General features: G+C 38.1%; 1 protein-coding gene across 1 annotated transcript; it reads right to left on the reverse strand.

The window, feature by feature from the left end:
• Positions 1–2,908: 2,908 nt before the first annotated feature.
• Positions 2,909–11,681, reverse strand: LECT2 (leukocyte cell derived chemotaxin 2). Its single transcript, XM_053567307.1, has 4 exons — positions 11,417–11,681; positions 9,854–9,950; positions 8,165–8,310; positions 2,909–3,310 (listed from the first exon to the last, which is right to left on the reverse strand). The coding sequence occupies exons 1-4, from the start codon at positions 11,460–11,462 to the stop codon at positions 3,144–3,146; spliced, it is 456 nt and encodes a 151-aa protein (XP_053423282.1). The 5' UTR covers positions 11,463–11,681; the 3' UTR covers positions 2,909–3,143.
• Between the last annotated feature and the right edge of the window lie 9,109 nt (positions 11,682–20,790).

The raw sequence follows: 20,790 nt of genomic DNA on the forward strand, positions 1-20,790 counted from the left end.
ACTATGCAGTGAGTGTGATCCGTGTTGTTAGAATGTGTTTTGCTGTTATTGTGCAGTGAGTGATTGTGGTGTTAGAGTGTGTATTGCTGTTACTGTGCAGTGAGTGTGATCCATGGTGTTAGAATGCGTATTGCTATTATTGTGCAGTGAGTGTGATCCGTGGTGTTAGAGTGTGTATTGCTGTTATTGTGCAGTAAGTGTGATCTGTGTTGTTAGAATGTATTTTGCTGTTACTATTCAGTGAGTGATACGTGCTGTTAGAATGCGTATTGCTGTTAGTGTGCAGTGAGTGATACGTGTTGTTAGAATGTGTTTTGCTGTTACTGTGCAGTGAGTGATACGTGTTGTTAGAATGCGTATTGCTGTTATTGTGCAGTGAGTGATATGTGTTGTTAGAATGTGTATTGCTGTTATTGTGCAGTGAGTGTGATCCGTGGTGTTAGAGTGTGTATTGCTGTTATTGTGCAGTGAGTGTGATCCGTGTTGTTAGAATGTATTTTGCTGTTACTATGTAGCGAGTGATCTGTGTTGTTAGAATGTGTATTGCTGTTACTGTGCAGTAAATGTGATACATGTTAGGATGGATGTAAGAATTCTTCCTTCTGTAGGCCTGGTCTCCTAAATTGGCCACTTTTTTTCTTCTGTTAATTTCCTGCAGATGAAAGGTTTTCAAAATAAAAATTGATGCTATTCACATTAATTTATAGCTATCAAACCTGACAGATTTTCTGACACCATAATTTTTGAAGTGTATATTATAATCACTTTAGCTAAGGAAAAGTAAGTTGTCATCACTAATTACTCTGTCATTGGAATCTTTGTAATATTTTGACTTAATTTGAGTGTTTTGACATCCAAACTTGAAAGATAAGGAAATAAAACTGCACTTTTTCATAATGCACCAGAGGGCGCTGTATTCCAGTTCTTCCTAAGAAAGAATTCTTGGTCCAAAGTTTGCATGTTGGTTAAGCAGATAGAAAAATACTAGCAGAAGACAACAGTCTCATTCTGTCCTGGGGAAGCACTCCATTCCAGGTAATGAGTCTGGTTTTTCAAACAATATCTATATCTAACTCTACTTTGCTTTCTAAATAATCACATCAAAGGTCATTTGGAACCGTAACCATACATTGCATTGTTAAATATTGTAAAGCTCCTTTTAAAATTGCTTTCAAAGCTGATATGCCATGTCCTTTTGTGTGGCCTCAGTGGAAACACAGGCCTCAAATCTATTTTTTATAAGCAAATTTAATTTCTGGAAACAACCTGAGATTATTTGGTACCAAGGAGATACTTAAGGGAGATAATCAAATCAGACAGTGCTAGGTAGTGTTTTTTTTGTTTTTTTTTTTTTAAACAAAAGAAAAATTCTTAATTTGCTAATCTTGTGTAAGATTCGTAACTTGCTAATCTTGTATAAGATGTCTTAACCCAGCAGAGAATAGTATCTGGCTGGATATGAGAAAGTGCTAATTGTGTGATATAATCTCAACGATCTGAGAATCATCGTTAACTCTTTCTTCATGCTGGCCATCCTCATGCAAGTCCTGTTGCCCCTGTAGCATATTATTCTTAATAATAAATACCATGAAGTCATCTCCAAACTGCAAAACTACAGCGTTGGTAGTAACCCTTCCCTGTGGTCCTTCCCCTTCCAGTCAAGAGGTATTTTCCTGCTTTACTTTTTATGTAATTTGTTACATACATATGTGTTCTTACAAATTTTGTTTTGATTTGAATTGTTTTCATACAAAGTATGCTTTATGTGATCTTTTGGACCTTTGTTAAAATGATGTTCCTGTGATTCATCCATTTGCATATGTTTGGCTGAGGGTCATTGATTATGGCTGCTGCATAATACTGCACTCTGTAACGTCAACACAGTTTATTTCTCCATTTCGCTGTGGAAGAGCATTTGGGTTGTACTAGGTTTTCCTATGACAAATAGTGATGTCATTACCATTCTTATCTGTGTGTCCTGGTGTACAAGTACAGCTTTCTCTCTAATAAAGTTCAATTAACTATATTTTCCTGTAACATAGCTACACATAAGAATGGAGTCTTTCTACTAAAGTTGTTTATACTCCCAAAGGATTTGAGCAAAAATTTATGAAGAAAGTTTCCCGAGTGATTAATTCAACTTATTTCTGACTGACTAAAACCTAGGGAGCCAGAATTATTTCTGGGCCTTTGGACATCGTATGGTCTTGTTTCCTCTCACTACCTGTTGCCAACATGGCTAAGATAGAATAAGATACACATATGCAATGACGTGTAGAGATAAGTAGTAGAAAACGCTTAGGGCTCCAGGAGACCCACTGACCCCCATGCGTAAGAAACTTCAGATAAAGGCAGACCTCTTTCTCCTTCCACTGCTGCCTACAGCGCAGCGTCCCTGAAATCCAGACTGTGTTTTCTTAGACTGCCATCATTCATTACCTAGGGCATCTGTTATTCTTATATAGCTTAGGGAAGCGCAGGCAGGAAAAACAGAAAATCCTTTCTTATCCATGAAAGCGGCTCTTCCTCCCCCTAATTTGACAAACCTAAGGACTTTGTGGAAAACCTTCACCTACCTTCACTCAAAAGAAGCCTCCAATTTCTTCAACAATTATTTATGACTTATTTACTATTTCTAGTATTATAAACCACTTTTCATCCTTGTACCATAGAAATGCCTTCAGGCTTTTTATTTCTGAGCAGAAAGATAGCTGTTTACTCGTTTTAGAGGTGACAAAAATGCAGCCTCCTCCTGCTTGAATTCACTTGTTTATTTATCCTAGGTCCTCAGGACTGAAAAATTAAAAAGAAAATAAAACCATCCCAGATGTCATAGGTGACTGAAAAAATCAGAGGGCCCCAAGAAATTTTTTTTGTACCCAGACATCAAAGACACAATGAATTGAAATGAAAATGCTGTTTTATTTCTTTTTTCTTTTTTGGCAGTTTTTGGCCGGGGCCAGGTTTGAACCCACCACCTCAAGTATATGGGGCCAGTGCCCTACTCACTAAGCCACAGGCGCCGCCCCTGTTTTATTTCTTTATCATGTTTCTTTTTGAACACAAATTTCTTGAAAAGCAGAATAGGCAACCAGAGTTTTAAGAAGACTTTCTACTTAGAAGCTCCGTCATTTGTCTTCCACTTACAGGTATGCAGTAGGATCACTTAAGTCACAGTTTTCGATGTGTACGTGCGATTGTATGCCAGGATAAACTTCCTGCAAGGGCAGTAGAGTTCCCAGCTTTTCTCCCTTCTTGATAGTACCTTTATACTTAATGGGCTTAATGTAGAAAATTTTGATACAGAAACCTAAAAGAAAATAAGTATAATTATTTGTTATCTGGGCTTCAGTAATTTTAAATCAGAATTTTTTTTTCTTTTATTTTTGAGGCAAAGTTTCACTTTGTCCCCCTTCAATAGAGTGCCCTGGTGCCATAGCTCACAGCAACCTCAAACTCTTGGGCTCAACTGATCCCCTTGCCTCAGCTTCCTGCGTAGCTGAGACTATAGGCACCCACCACAAGGCCAAGCTATTTTTAGAGACAGGGTCTCACTATTGTTCAGGCTGGTCTCAAACCTATGAGCTCAGGCAATCCACCTGTCTCAGCCTCCCAAAGGGCTGGGATTATAGGTGTGAGCCACCGCGGCTGGCCTAAATCAGAAAAAATTTTAAATAACAATAGAAAAGGACCAAAGGCAAAAAAGAGTTGAATCAACACATGGGAGAAATAGAAGAAAATTATAGAATTATATTAAAAAGGAGAATTGTGTTACAATATGCCAAAGGGAGACTAGATTCACATGAAAATTTAATAAAAGCTCTGAGGAACAATAGCAGCACAACACTAGGTGGTTGGGAGCATCGATCCAGAGGTACATCAACTTCAAGACATAAAATAAAACTATCTGCTTTACTATTTTATTTATTTTAAATGTCAGATTAATGGGGGGAGGTACAAAGGATTAGGTTACAATGTTTCCATTTGTTAGGTAAAGTCTGTTGTAGTTGTGTCCTGCACCCAGGCGGTGTGCCACATACCCTTACGTTGTGCCCATTAAGTGGGAGCACCCCGATCCCCCCACCCATCCTCTTCCCCAAAGTATAGACTTTAAAGATGAAAAATGAAAATAACTGGAACAAAATTAGTTACTGTAATATGACAGTGTTGGAACCACATATATAAATGTGAACAGGCATAACTTGTCTATTTAAAAGTTTTCCTATTGAGTTGAAAAGCAAACCCAATTTTACTCAGTATGGAATAAAACTCAATGAAAGAAAAGGCTAAAAATAAAGACCTGGACAGAGATTTGCCAAACAAATGGAAGCAATAAGAAAGCAAGAGTTATGTTCCCGTCACCAGATGGGGGGATTCAGGCCAAAAGGCACTGAGACGAGACAAAGGAATTCAATATATTATCAGAAATGGCACAATTCACCATGAAGCTGTAACCGTGAACGGTTATCCATGCACCAAAGAACACAGACACCACGTATCTAGAGCAGAAACTACAGGAAATGAAGAAGAAATGCATAGAAACCCACTAATAATCGGAGAGTTTAACACAAGTACTTTTAAGCAGTGCAAGTGGGCGAAAAACAAAAGGCTATAGAATTGCGTTGTCCAATATTGTTGCCACTAGCCACAGGTGGCTATTCTGCACTTGAAATGTAGCTAATCTGAATCAAGATACACTTTAATGGTAAAATATGCAATGGATTTTGAAGGCTCGGTATTTTAAAATGTAAAATATCTCAATATTTGTTATATACTGAAAATATGTAATTTTGAAGATACTAAAATTAATTCCACATGTTTCTTTTTACTTAATATGGCTACTAGAAAATTAAAGTTATATTTATGGCTTGTATTAACATATTTCTATTGGATAAAACTGCTATAGAATATCTAAATGATGTTTATCAGGTATGTTTTATGAGAACGTATTTTAAAAGATGTGTAAGACCTCCACACTGAAAACTAATGCAACAGCTACTACTAAAATAAGGAAGAGGGTCCAATTAAACAGAGGATATAATATGTTCACTGATAGAAAGACTCACTACTTTAAAGATATCAGTTCTTCTCAATTTGATCTATATAATCAATGCAAACCAAATCAAACCTCAGGAGGACTTTTGGTGATACTTGGCAAATGGATTCTCTAGTTTACTTGGAAGTACAAATGGCTGAGAGTTGCCAAGGCAATCTGAAGGAAGAATAAAGTTGAAAAACCTATACTACCAGTTAGCAAGTTATATCTTAAAACTATTGTAACTAAGACAGTGCGGTATTCATGCAAAAATGGAAAACTGAGGGGGCCCAGGAAAGAGAACAGAAACAGACCCGGCTGCACACTCTGTCACAGGTGGAAACAAATGAAGCCCTCCAGCTACACCAACAAGGTCATTTATCAAAAAAATGGCTACAGTGCAGTAGAGGGATCTTGATACAGTAGAGGGATCTTGATACAGTAATGGCATTGAGTCAATTAGCAATCAGTATAGGAAAAAGTCTTGTCTGTATATCTCATTACTTACACAAAAGCCAATTTTAGATGGATTATAGATCTAAATATAAAGTGTGAAACAAAACTTGTAGAAGAAAACAGAAGAATACTTTGCATCTTCAGGGTTGGCCAGTGTGTCTTAACCGGTTGAAAAAAATGTGTTCACAATAAAGGAAATTATTACTAAATTCAACTACATTAAACACTAATATTGGCTCTTTATTAAGAGACAGCATTATGTGTTTGCTTCAGCAGTGCATCTGTTAGAATGATTCAGAGATTAGCACAACCCTTGCACAAGGATGGCACATTCATGAAATGTTTCATTAAAAAAAAGATACTAAGGAAGCAAAAAGACAACTTAGAAAGTGGGACAAGATATTTTACATAGAGATACAGCTGACAAAGGATTCATCTGGAATAGACAAAGAACTCCTACCTATAAATAAGAAAAAGACAATCTAATAGAAAAATGGGCAAAAATATTTCAATAGGCACTTCACCAAAGACAATATCCGTGTTATCAATCAATATGCTAGTTTTCTTAACTACCAGGGAAATGCAAATTAAATTCTTTGCACTCTCATTAGAATAGCTGAAATGAAAAAGTAGATAATAATAAATATTGTGTATGGGACAACCATAATTTTCCTAGGCTGCTGGTAAGACTGTAAATTGATACAACTACTTTGGGAAACTGTGGCATTTACCCACTAAATACACTCAGCAACTGGCAGAATACATCTATAATATATGACCTAGCAATTCCGCTCATGAAGTATTCTGCCAGTTGCTGAGTGTATTGATTCCAATTATGCCGGAACTGGGGAAATAACCACAGGATAGATTTGGGGATGCAGTGGGTCCACTGTAAGATGAAGTCTAGTGAAAAACTACACTGACTGCTCCCTCCCACCCCCGATCCTATAAGCTCCTAGTCTGACTGATGAACCACAGCGGCCCTTTAGATCTCGAGGTATTTTGGAGCACGTGTCCAATCATCTCAAGAAGGCCTAGTTATTCCTTCCCCAGTGTACAACCACCCTGCTAACTGGCTGCAGATCCCTTTGAGAATGGCTAGAGGGAAGGTCTGCAGTGTAAGTTTTTGTCTATATGGCAGGGCCCTTCCTCAAAGGGACTGAGCCGCCTTTTCATTCAAGGCCTTGGACTGTGAACTGGCTGAAGCTTGGGAATGTACCCATTCTTGTGATGACTGAAGTCAGAATTTTTCTCATCGGATCTAGAGTTTTTTCCTTTATGCAAATCAAACAAAGCCTAGTTGATTGTTCTTCTATTCAGTTCTGGGGTCACCGACTAGCCAATGTCCCACATCTCTGAGGTTCAGATGACTCTGATTACTGCTTCAGCTCTGCTGCCTATTAGGTGTCTGTGGTGACACTGCCCTGGGTTACTAAGTGCCATCACTTTAGAGGACCCAGTTCAATGGCAGCAATTTCTCTTGTCACTTTGGGCTTACAGAAGACAGCCACCACAGAGCTCCTCAGAGATGCAGGTTCCCTCACAAAGTGGCTCTCACAGCCTGGTGGCGGGGAGGCGGGGGTCCTCTGGGCTCATTCCCAATAAGAATGTATAAAGTATAACTAAGAAAGTTCCTGGTAGCATTTTCATAATCACCTAAAAAGGTTCCTTTAAAGAAGAAAGGATAAATAGATGAAAGTATATGCATGTCATGAAATACTGTATCACAGATGGAAACAAATGAAGCCCTTCCAGCCACACTGATAAGCTGAGCAAGTTAAGTCAGATAGGATGCTGTCAACTGTTTCTTGGAAATGAAATAATAGACCATAGCACAGTCTGTCTCAAAACTTTCATAGTGACCTACTTACGATACATCAAAAAGAATGCACGTGTAAGCAAAACATGAATAAATACCACAGCCATTATGTGGAATGAAAGAAGCCTTACACAAAGCATGCCTGCTCTTTAATTCTATTTATATCTTTGTAATCAATAAAAACAGGCAAAACTAGTGTATGATGTTAGAAGTTGGGACAGTGATTACCCTTGCTGGGAATAATTTACTGAGGGGTCGTGCAGGGCTCTGTGGGATGCAGGTGATATTGTTTTTCCTGAGGTGGGTGCTAGTTACACAGGTGTATTCACCTTGTGAAAATTCAAGGAGCTGTACAGTTACGTGCTCTGCTCTTCTCTCTGTGCGTGTTATACCTCGACAGCATCAAAACAACCGAACAACAGACCCGAGACCTGCGGGACCAGGAGACTTTGCTTTGCCTAGAACATGGAAGCTTATGAAAATGTTTCACATTCAACTCTTGCAGAAATGCCACCGTTTGTGATTTGTAGGATTTTGACAAGTGAAAGTATCCATTATGGCTACTTGGGCCGAAACTGTTTTTGTTTATAGATTGTTAAGCAAAACCACATGGGCCAAGGGAGGAACCCCTTCCGTCAGCTATGGAGTTTAGTGGCATGTGTGCACAAAGCAGGATTGGTCAGGGAATGAGGTGGGACACCTTTGAAAATGCAGCGGCTAGTTTGATCAACTCTATATCCTTTATGTTCTAGATTTTATCATTTTGAAAGTACAAAACTTCTACGTATGGCAACTGCATTAAATGAACATCAACATCTCTGGTAGGTCTCGGGCTTAGACTCCACCTCTCTTACCTCTTCCAGATATTCGAACACCATTATTGATAGCATTTTTGTTTTTGTAAGGTTTCTCTTGGCCCATAATCATTCCAGAAAATGGTGCATACACAGTAGCTCTGGGGGGGCACAAGACATCCACGCCCTGGTGAGTCCTTTGATTTCTAGGATGTAAATAAGAATGAACAGATTGAGGAACTGCCCTGAAACTTTTACAGCTCAGGACCACAGTTTTAGCCCAGTGCTCCCAGACTAGGGTACCAAAAGCTGCCAGAACATATTGGGATATCCCAGGGTTCCTCATGCTTTTTAGCCCACTTTCTTCCCTGCAGGTAGCAATAACCATGTCGTAAATATTAAAGTATTTAAAATAGTACTTGGTACATAGTAAGCGTTAAACAAATATTAGCTAATATTGTTATATGGAGTTTGGGGAAATGAGGCAGTCCATGTAAATAAATCTTATAGATCAGTGGTTCTCAACCTGGGGGTCGCGACCCACAGGGACGGTATTAAAGGGCCGTGGCATTAGGAAGGTTGAGAACCACTGTTCTAGATGATTCTTCAAGACCACTTTGAAAAGAGTTGTCTTTATGGGAACCTATCATAAAAGTATAGTTACCCTATTCTTATTTTTCTCTCAGTGATCTAGAAACGTGATTATAAACATCATTTACTGTATATGGAATTTTAATACAGTGAGTGATACCTCCTGGGTTTACTAACACGTATGGAGCACAATCAAATGATTCTGAGTTGAAAGGTTTCTTGAGTTTGTCTCTAACAAACCTCAGTTCTTGCTCTGCTCAGGTGTCTCTCGCCTGCCCTTCCCAAGGTCTTCGCCCTTCTAATAGGGAGGTTTGCCAGGATTGTTAGAATTATGTGTAAAGCAACTTTAAACAGGTTCCACCTGAAGAGCCAAGAAATTACTGTAGAAGCCAAGTGCTTTAAACATTAGGGTATGAGCTAAGTGAGTCTTACTTTGGGCAAGCCAGAAGACACTTTTCTGTCTTTCTTGTCCATTAGTCCTGTTTCAGGTGGTAGAGGTTGCTTTCTAAGTAGACTCTGTATATGTGAGAGTTCCCATCTAAAGAGGATGGAGAACAGTGATACAGCTGGACACATGGCTATTTCATCAGAGAGCAACACGCACAGGGGAGTGCTGTGTATTATTGAAAAATTTACAAGTGTCAACCTCATTGTCTGGAAGAGGTGGACAAGCTCTTCTTGTCAGTCTTGACTATTCAACTTCCATAGCCTAGGTCAGTAACACCATGGTTTGGTGGGAAGAAAGTCCCAAAGCCTCAGTTCAAGTCCAGACTTCTCCATCTCCAGTCATGGTTGACAGGCAGTTCCCTTAACACTTTGGTGCCTCAATTCAAGGTCCTCATCTGTAAAATTGGATGGTAGTGTTTGATTCACCTTTGGAAACACCGGGTGAGTGAAGTCAACATGTGAAGACATTGAGAGGAAAACATTGTGTTTGTTCCCTTCTTTTCCCTTATTCCATGCTCTGATCCCAATTCAGAGGCCAAAGCAGAGTTCTTAGAAATTGTTCCAAAGACAGTGATGAAACTGACTACCTCTCTGGGTTTTCGTGCTGTCAGAGGGGAGATAATTGTAAGCTCTTGAGGAATTGTTGGGCAAGGACACTAAGCTAAGAGGCTAGGAGTGAAAGTGTTTGATGGTTTTTGTGAACCCCCATACCTTTGAGCAGAGTACTGTCCACAGCCATGGCTGTCACATGTCCGGATCTCGTTGGAAGACTTGCCAGCACATATATTAGCCCATGGCCCAGCTAGTGCTAAAAGGGAGAAACACAAGAGCAGAGTGCTTGCTTCATATTTCCAATCTCCCAATCTTGGTAAGTCTCCAGTGGATCTTGAAAATTCTGTTTTCACTGACGTTCTCCCCTAACTTTCTATAGTTTACAGGAAGACCCTCCCTACAGAAGGGATGTCAAATTAACTTTATCCGTGGCCACCAAATTCTGTTTTATTACATACAGATTATTGGTAAATGTGTTTGTTTATAACCACTAACTTCCATCATTATACTTTGCTTCAGATAATCCACTAGTAAATGGTGTAAATTGTGCTTTTCAAACTTTTCCTTGCTTGTTATGTGGCACGGGAACCACTGTGTTTAGAATCAACAAAAATAATCAAATAGCATGACTCAAAGAAATAATTTTAGAAATTCTAAAGTAACTTAGAAATGTTGATTTTTGTTTACTAATCAAATCCAAGCAAATGTTTGAATTAAAGGAGAAACAGACTCTAAAGGGGCCAAGTTTATGTAACACTAAATAAATCTCTTTCAAATTTGCAAACATGGAAGAGATTCTAAGAAATAATCTAAAATGTCAAACAGATTTAGCTTGGAGTGAAGTGAGGAGGGAAGGTGGGTGGAGAGTAGAAAGTTTTTACGTGAAAACTTGTAAAACCTGGTGGAGGACTTGGCTTTCTCTACTTAATGCAAACTTTGTGCTAGGCATAACATGGGTCTTTAATGTAATAGTAAGCAGATGATCAATGTTCAGTCGAATTACATTTCCTGGATTTCCAATGTTAGCATTTACAGAGAGATATAGTTAGGAAACTCAACTTTGAAACAAACAAAAACAAGAGCCTGCCAATTCGAGTATTGATTTTATTTACAGACATTTTACTCTTCACTAATATATGTGCTATGAAGAGAAGCTACAGAACACGGCCATTAAGTGTATTTCTTAATATGCTTTTAAAAGACAGTTTCAAAAGTGTTATACCTTGGAGCAAAGCTTCAAGTCAGCACTGTGATCAAGATAAAATATTACCACGTTGGCAACTAACATGTGTCCTAGGGAACTGAGATATGTATCAGCCAGCTTACTAATTTATTAACTTTTCTCTTCTGCTTTTTTAAGGGAGCACTGGAGCATTCCCTTTGTCGTAATACATACTAGTCTCTGAATCAGGAATTTTCTATGCACATTTTTTACTTTCTGATTTTGTTCCAGTTAAATCCCAGCCCAACACCAAAAGGCTGTTCTTCAAGTCTTCCCTTTCCACTTTTATGTTTCTTTCCTTAAAGAACCAGAACATACAGGTAGGAATGATTTAGAATCCCTTCCACCCCCAACACCACCGCCATGCACCTTCCCTGTCCCATTTTTGATAACCAAATACACAAGTCCTTGTTGATTGTGCTATTAATGACTTTAAAATCTACCCCTAACATCAGTTTTTAAAAGTTAGCTAAGATTCTAAAATTGTACTTCTGACTTACCGGTGGAAGTCACCACAGCCAAAAGGAGGACTCTCCTGGAAAACATCTGGGTTGGCTTCCCTTATGCGCCTTCCTCTGATTGGAATTGCCTCCTACACTCCCTCTGAAGAATTTGCAAGTTTGAGTATTTTCTAGCAATTTAGCCTCAGAACTCTGTACCTCTCTTTTCTTTTGTGTGAGACACAAAAAATGCTAGAGAATAGAGCAAGTCATAGTCTAAAATTCCATGGATAGCTGTTGGATTTGCCCGTAGGATCTATCTAAAAGCCTTTGATCTGAAGAAGCAGTGAGTTTTATTGGAAACACTGACTAAATATTAACAGAAAATGATACAGCGGGGTGCAGATTGACAGTCTTTTTGGACTGTGGCTGGTAGGAAAACATTCACATGAATAATGGAATACTGATTACTATCTTTCAGCAGATCTTTCATTGCCTGCATAGCATATATTTCAGAGGAGCGTTGATCATTATTAATCTATGACCCTCCATAACATACTTCTTATTGTATTCCTTAGGCGTTTTTGGATTGTCAGCTCAGTTATATTTCATCTCTGGAATATTTGGAAGTAACTAACATTTTGATAAAATTATATTTGTTTACTCTAAATATGTTATTTTAAATGTTTTCTTCGCTGGGTGCCCGCAGCTCAGTGGTTAGGGTGCTGGCCACATGCTCTGGGGCTGGTGGGTTCGAACCTGGCCTGGGCCTGCTAAACAAACAAACAACAAATAGCCTGGCATTGTGGAGGGTACCTGTAGTCCCAGCTACTGGGGAGGCTGAGGCCAGAGAATCTGTTGAGCCCAAGATTTTGAGGTTGCTGTGACCTGTGACACCATGGCACTCTACTGAGGGTGACAAAGTGAGACTGTCTCAATTGGAAAAAAAAAAGAAAGTGTTTTCTTGTTTGTAATAATGGAAAATTAACAATGTCCAAAGCATCCATCTGTAGTGAAAAAGACAGATGAATTCTGATAAACAAGGGTGTATAACAGTTTAAATCAGCGGTTCTCAACCTGTGGGCCATGACCCCTTTGTAACAATGAAAATACATCCTGCATATCAGATATTTATATTACGATTCATAACAGTAGCAGAATTACAGTTATGAAGTAGCAACAAAAATAATTTTATGGTTGGGGGCAACCACAACATGAGGAACTGGCATTAGGAGGCATTAGGAAGGTTGAGAACCACTGGTTTATTTATTTATTTATTTTTTTTTTTTTTGTAGAGACAGAGTCTCACTTTACTGCCCTGTGAATCACACAGCTCACAGGAACCTCCAGCTCTTGGGCTTAAGCGATTCTCTTGCCTCAGCCTCCCGAGCAGCTGGGACTACAGGCACCCGCCACAACGCCCGGCTATTTTTTTTGTTGTTGCAGTTTGGCCGGGGCTGGATTTGAACCCACCGCCCTCGGCATATGGGGCAGGCGCCCTACTCACTGAGCCACAGGTGCCGCCCCGAGAACCACTGGTTTAAATGAACACGATCTACATGTATTCATGACAGTTAGACCTCCACACATAGTGCTAAATACAAAAGCTACTTTTAAAATGATATATAGAATTATACCATTTATTTAAATCTTGAAAAAGTATATTATCATCATGAATGCTGTATGTATGTATAGTAAAAGTGCAAAAATACGTACAGACCAACTTTAGCAGAGTAGTTACTTCTGGAGAGCGAGGGGAGTAGAACTCTGCAGGGACATACAGAGACTTAAACTGTAAAATATTTTGTTTCTAGAAAAAAGATCAGAAGCAAATATGGAAAAGTATTAATTTGTTAATTATTAGAGATAGATACATGGATGTTATGTTACTCTGTACTTTTCTGTAGACTTAAATTTTCCATGCTTCAAATATGTATTAGCAGCAACTTTTTACGCTTAATATTAGATGAGGACTTGGAATTTTCTATGGAAGCATGCCTGTTTGAATAATCCATCAGTACCTGCAGAAGGTTGGGATTGTGGCTCCATTTCTTCTCTCTGTCTGCATCACTCCTTTGCCATATCTCTTCGGACGCAGAAGGACTTTCTCCACCCATGGTTTTAGGTTTAGCCATGTGGCTTTGACCAATGAGACAAGCTGGAGGTAATAAGCTTGTCAGTAAAGCCTTCAAGGGCCTGTGTCTGTGCACTCACCTCCGTGTGTTCTGCCATCATCATTGGAGCACATTCTGAGACTAACCTTCTGTCCTAGCAGTGAATGAAAGTCTCTTGGAGCACAGTTACTCCAGCCAAATCAGCCTGGCACACCCTCTAAACGTGTGGGCAATAACTGGCCGTCATGGAAAGCACGGAGTTTGGAGATGATGTGTTACTGAATAGTAACAGACAATGGCAATTAATAGATTGTAGACCACTTTTTACTTCACACACAACTTCTCAAGAGGTACCTCATATGCAAAGTGCAGAATGCCAGTGCATTGAATATATCACAGAATTCTTTTTCTGGAATGAGGATCAGAGCTGTCATCACTCATAGTCTGATAATGAAGTTCATGGACTTGCCACTGTATGCTTATGTTGGCGCTACTGTACAAACAGAAAAGTTTCATAACCTTGGCGTACATACGTGTCTCACCACTGTGTTCATGTTGACAATGTGGGGTGTCCTGCTGATTGGTGTTCATTATTGTGGCGTGGTTATCTGTGCTGTATGACAACAGCCATTCCAGATAAAGAGTTCCAAAATTGCCTTCAAGTGCGGATTAGGTGCTGACTCCAGTGCTCAGCTTCCCGAGGGGAATACTGCAAAGGTGCCTGTGGTGATATTCAGCAATGATAAGTTTGTGAACTTAATTGTCAGACCTGTCAAATAAGGGACTTATTTTCCTTAAGCAGCTGTTTTTTTTTTCTTTCTTTCTTTTTTTTTGTTGTTGTTGTTGTTGCAGTTTGGCTGAGGCTGGGTTTGAACCCGCCACCTTCGGTGTATGGGGCCGGCGCCCTACTCACTGAACCATAGGCGCCGCCCATTGGGACTTATTTTCCTTATTTACAGAGAATTCTTAAGAAATAAAAGATGTAAACAGACTCATAGAAAAATGGGCAGAAGATATCAACAGGCTTTCACAAAAGAAGAAATATAAATTACCAGTAAACATTTGAAAGTATGTTCATCTTCCACTTACAATTAGCAATTGTAAACCAGAATCGGGTTTGACTTTTCACCTATCAAATTTGCAAAATGAAGGGTATATGGAGACAGGAACATTTATTGAAAGTATAAATTGGTTTAACCGCTGTAAAGGACAATTTTGCAATACCTTTCAAATTTTTAAATGTATGAGACCTTTGCTCCAGCATTCTTTTGCTTTCCTACCTGTGGCCTGCTCTCCTCCCTCACGGTTTTCCTGCCTTCAGTATGCAGTATTTCCAACACATCTTGCTCTCTAAAGCCAGTGCAATCCTCAGACTGCAGATAGTAGATGGTAAGATACTCTTTTGAAACCCCTGGTGAAACAGGTTGGGGGCGAGAGTCATCAATGATGAAAAGCTATTGAAGAACTTAATAGTGGATAACTCAGGCTGACAACACCCAATCTTGTCATTAGGAAAAAAAAAAGAAAGAGAGAGGAGACACAGCCAGACATTTTTTGCCTCCTGATGGAAATGTACAGCACTACCTATGAAGTATTCTTGTCAAAAAATCACATGTAAGTCTCATGAAGCCTTAACCCATAACTACCAGTTCACGGAAAACACACAATGAAAGGAAGCAAGTTAAATGATACCACAAAAATGCAGTTAGCCAAATGCAGACTGTGAGTTCTACCAGAAAGAACCTAGTTTCTTCAACAACAAGAAAAATAATCTGAGGAAGGGAAAAAGGAGAGAGGTATAAATCTGTGGATCAAAGAGATTTACAAGATTTATCAACAAAATGCATTGTATTGACTTTATTTGGACTCTGATTCAAACAGAGAGAGAAGAGGGAAAACTTTAGTACTACCTATTTCAAAACTATTTGGTAATATTAGGAATTATTTATGCTTTTAAGCATAATACCTTATAGTTTTGTAAATAGTGCTTATCTTTTAGAAATACATGCTGAAACTTTCATGGGTACAAAATCACATGATGTCTCAGATTTTCTTCAACATCAACCAGGAGTCTGGAGAGTAGGTGGTATATAGATTAGGTACAATTGACTGTGAACCGGTAGTTCTAGAAGTTGGGTAACAGGTGTGCTAAAGTTTATTATACTATTTCCTCTAGTCTGTGTTTGAAATTTTCTCATACTAACAAGTTAAACAGACACTTGTTTGGACAAGTAGTTTGGAAGACAATCTGGCATTGTCTTTTGACCATAAAGAAAGTTCCCACACTCCAATGAAAAAACTGATATTTCCGTAACCATGATAGCATGTAGCCACCCAGTTTTAAACCTTTTTAATTGATCAGTGACAACGCACCTCTGGTAAACGTGCTTTTCAAGCCAGCCCATCAGTAACAGTCCCTCATTTCTGACTTCCTGCCCATCAGGAATAACACATTCTAATAAGTGACTGCCAGCCCGTCAACAACAGTCTCACCCGAGCTTCGTGTTTCTCAGATGGGTCAACACTAACATCCACCAATCCCTGAATTCCCAGCTTCCCAGAGCCAAACATAAATACAACAATTCATATGATGGTATGAATTTGGTATGGTAGAAATTATGTGACTGGAACACAAAATGATACACCTTTGTTCCAGATTTAATTTTATTGCTATTAGGCACACTGCATCTGTTGTGCTTGGAAAGACTGTGCCTGATAAGCACCGCTCTTCTTAACTGTTAGAATTAATTTAATGTTATGTTATTATTTCAGGTATGGTACTGAGTGGTGGCCTCATCATTTTTTGATACTTACAGATTCGATCCTGGGCACGCTCCACAGCTGAACAGCTTCACTCGTCCTTCTGTTCTCTGAAAAGCTCTCATATGTTTGCATATTCCAAATGTTCACAGTGGCATCGTTTGCAATGGTGTAAAATGGGGGGGGGGGGAACCACACGTATGTCAATAGTTGAAAGGAGCCAAACTATGGCATTTTTGTTTAATGAAATACTCTACAGCAGTGAGAAGAAATTACAGCCGTGTCAACATAGATGAATCTCAAAAATACAGTAGTGATTAGAAAAAAGCAAATCACCAAATATGCAGCATATGTTTATTAAAATTTCAAATGCATGCTTTTAAAAGGCAAACTTTATAAGTTTTATTTCAAGAAAGCTGTTTTGGTGTGGGTATGGTGGCTCATGCCTAACAATCCGGTAGGCTGAGGTGGGAGGATTGCTTGAGGTCAGAAGTTCAAGACCAGCCTGAGCAATGAGAGAGATCCTATCTCTACAAAAAATTGAAAAATTAGCTGGGCTTTGTGGTGCATGCCTGTAGTCCCAGCTACTTGGGAGGCTGAGGTAGGAGGAGCTCTTGAGCCCAGGAGTTTGAGGTTGCAGTGAGTCGTGATAAGGCCACTGCACCCTAGCCCCAGGTGATAGAATGAGACCCTGTCTGGGAAGGAAGGAAGGTTGTTTTTTAAAAGTTCAAATACAGGCTAAACTAAACTATATATAGCTTAGGAATACATACATATATAGTAAAAATCCTTAATATAAAGAAAAGCAAGAGAATAACTCACACAACTTGTATACTGTTTATCGCTGAGAGAGAGGAAGAGAACGTGACCACAGACTTCCGAGGTGCAGGTAATGCTCCTATAAACTAGGTACTAGGCACATAGGCATTCATTTTATTACCTTTTAAACTCTAGTCTATGTTTTATACATTTATATGTATATTTCACAATAAAATCTTGTTAAGAATGTGTTGCATGAACAGGTAGAAGTAAGTTTACTGTATGACACATAATATTATATATGACCAATATATATGATTAATATAATATATTAAATATTATAAATATTTATTATATGATATAATTTATTAATTTAATATAATTTATATATTATATAATATCATTTATATATTAATAATTTAATCCTCACAAAAAGCTGAGGGATAGTGTCATTTCAGATTTTCAAGTTGAAGCTCAGAGAACTTAAGTGACCTAGTCAGGGTCCCAAAGCTAGATATGCCAAAGCCAAGATCTGAACTCAAGTCAGTTAAACTCTAGAATTAGTGCTCATAAATATTTTGTTACATAATACAATGAATGATTCATCGTTCACACACAGCCTCTCTCATATTTCAGGATTTGAAGCTCTGACAATCTGTGAGCTTCACTTAATCGTTTCTAAAATGGAGATAATAACATCAATTCTCAGAGGTTTCTTGTAAGAATTAACTGAAATAGTATTTCTAAAATAACTAAATTGGGCCAAGTTCACTCAATACATTTCACTCTCTCCTGACTTCTTAACCACTCTAAAGTGGAATTGGATGTAAACCAGGCTGTGTTCAGTGGAAATTTACCATAATCCTCAAAAATATAATCTCAAACACCGTAATCCTGAGCGTTGAAATCTCAAAAAATCAAAATCACAAATGTAATTCTGGGTAAAAAATTTAAAAATTCTTTAAAAGATATTTACTTACCTTTTTAAAAGGGACTTTATGTGAGAAATATATAAAAAAATGATAGAATAATTTATAGGCCATGTTACACAATGAAACAGGCCAAAATACATATTTTTATAAGCATAAACACTCAGATATATAACAGTTCACATGGATATAACAGTTATGAACAGATAAACATATACTAAAGAAATAAGCAAAAGGGAAATGTATATGTGTAATTGTGGTAATTGTGTGCACCCAGTTTGTAACTGTGGTCATCTGAAATACCATTATGAACAAATTAAGTCTTCTGATGATATCAGTCAAAAACTGCAATGGACACTCCCCACTATGAAGTTGTGCAAAGAGCTGAGATCAAGTTCAATTTTGTCTTTCATAGGTGCAGATGTACACAAAGAACATCTTCTAATTTACTGAGGAAATGTCAACATTTTTATATACAGGCAAAATGCTGATATACAAAGTCAAGATGTTGTGATAATGCACTTTTGGGGAGCCAAATTTGCAAAAAAATGCATAACATGAATTAGAACTTTCACTAAAAGTCTCTACACGATTTACACCTTTACTATTGGAAATGATGCAAAGATAAAATAGGTAGCATAGTGAATTGTAAAAAAATGGTAACAAATAAAAACAGTGAAAAAGACTAAAACATAAAAAGAAACTAACTACAAAGAAAATTTGACATGTGAAAAGTATATTACAGGGATAGATTGAGGAGACTGCCTAGAGGTAGACCAGAAGACATAAGGGATGGATGACTTTCACAATCATTCTACTGGCTTTTGGTTTTTTGGTTTTTTTTTTTAATTTAATTTTATTATTAAATCATAGCTGTGTACATTAATATGATCATGAGGCACCATACACTGGTTTTATAGACCATTTGACATATTTTCACATCACTGATTAACATAGCCTTCCTGGCATTTTCTTAATTATTATTGTGTTAAGACATTTATAGTCTACATTTACTAAGTTTCACATGATTGGTGGGATTACACCTATGGTGCATCTTACAAGGGTACATGTCAAACTTAGTAAAATTCTGCTGGTTTTTGAAGGCTTGCATCATGATCAGTATCTGCTATTATTTCCTTTTAGGACATGGCCCTCCTCAGAGAACAAGTTCACATTTATTTTCTTTTTCTTTCTTTTTTTTTTTTTTTTGTATTAAATCATAGCTGTGTACATTAATGTGATCATGGGGCTCCATACCCTGGTTTCATAGACCGTTTGACACATTTTCATCATACTGGTTAACATAGCCTTCCTGGCATTTTCTTAATTATTGTGCTAAGACATTTACATTCCACATTTACTAAGTTTCACATATACCCTTGTAAGATGCACCGCAGGTGTAATCCCACCAATCTCCCTCCCTCTGCCCCCGTCCCCCCTCCCTTTCTCCCTTCCCCCTATTCTTAGGTTGTAACTGGGTTATAGCTTTCATGTGAAAGCCATAAATTAGTCTCATAGTAGGGCTGAGTACATTGGATACTTTTTCTTCCATTCTTGAGATACTTTACTAAGAAGAATATGTTCCAGCTCCATCCATGTAAACATGAAAGAGGTAAAGTCTCCATCTTTCTTTAGGGCTGCATAATATTCCATGGTGTACATATAGCACAATTTATTAATTCATTCGTGGATCGATGGGCACTTGGGCTTTTTCCATGAATTAGCAATTATGAATTGGGCTGCAATAAACATTCTGGTACAAATATCTTTGTTATGATGTGATTTTTGGTCTTCTGGGTATATGCCTACTAGAGGAATTATAGGATTGAATGGCAGATCTATTTTTAGATCTCTAAGTGTTCTCCAAACATCTTTCCAAAAGGAATGTATTAATTTGCATTCCCACCAGCAGTGTAGAAGTGTTCCCTTTTCTCCACATTCACGCCAACATCTCTGGTCTTGGGATTTTGTGATATAGGCTAATCTTACTGGAGTTAGATGATATCTCAAAGTAGTTTTGATTTGCATTTCTCTGATGATTAAAGATGATGAGCATTTTTTCATATGTCTGTAGGCCATGCACCTGTCTTCTTCAGAGAAGTTTCTCTTCAAGTCCCTTGCCCAGCTTGTGATGGGATCACTTGTTCTTTTCTTGCTTATATGTTTGAGTTCTCTGTGGATTCTGGTTATTAAACCTTTGTCGGAGACATACCCTGCAAATATCTTCTCCCATTCTGAGGGCTGTTTGCTTGCTTTACTTACTGTGTTCTTGGCTGTGCAGAAGCTTTTTAGTTTGATCAGGTCCCAGTAGTGTATTTTTTAAGCTGTTTCAATTGCCTGGGGGGTCCTCCTCATAAAATACTCACCCAGACCAATTTCTTCAAGGGTTTTCCCTGCACTCTCTTCTAGTATTTTTATAGTTTCATGTCTTAAGTTTAAATCTTTAATCTAGTGAGTCTATCTTAATTAATGGTGAAAGGTGTGGGTCCATTTTCAGTCTTCTGCAGGTTGCCAGCCAGTTCACCCAGCACCATTTGTTAAATAGGGAATCTTTTCCCCACTGAATGTTTTTAATTGGATTGTCAAAGATTAAATAACGGTAAGTAGCTGGATTCATCTCTTGGTTCTCTATTTTGTTTCAGACATCTACTTCTCTGTTTTTGTGCCAATACCAGCTGTTTTGATCACTATCGATTTATAGTAAAGTCTGAGGTCTGGTAGCGTGATTCCTCCTGCTTTGTTTTTATTTCTGAGTAATGTCTTGGCTATTCAAGGTTTTTTCTGATTCCATATAAAATGAAGTATTGTTTTTTCAAGATTTTTAAAGTATGACAGTGGAGCTTTAATAGGGATTGCGTTAAAATTATATATT

Source organism: Nycticebus coucang, chromosome 17 (assembly GCF_027406575.1).
Source record: "Nycticebus coucang isolate mNycCou1 chromosome 17, mNycCou1.pri, whole genome shotgun sequence".
NCBI lineage: Eukaryota > Metazoa > Chordata > Mammalia > Primates > Lorisidae > Nycticebus > Nycticebus coucang.

Excerpts from the sequence above, each read along its gene's own strand:
- LECT2 (XM_053567307.1), bottom strand. The coding sequence starts at position 11,462 with ATGTTTTCCAGGAGAGTCCTCCTTTTGGCTGTGGTGACTTCCACCG. Across the intron at positions 9,951-11,416 it reads GGCTGTGGTGACTTCCACCG|CACTAGCTGGGCCATGGGCT; the intron begins GTAAGTCAGAAG and ends TCTCCCTTTTAG. Across the intron at positions 8,311-9,853 it reads GGACAGTACTCTGCTCAAAG|AAATCAAAGGACTCACCAGG; the intron begins GTATGGGGGTTC and ends TTTACATCCTAG.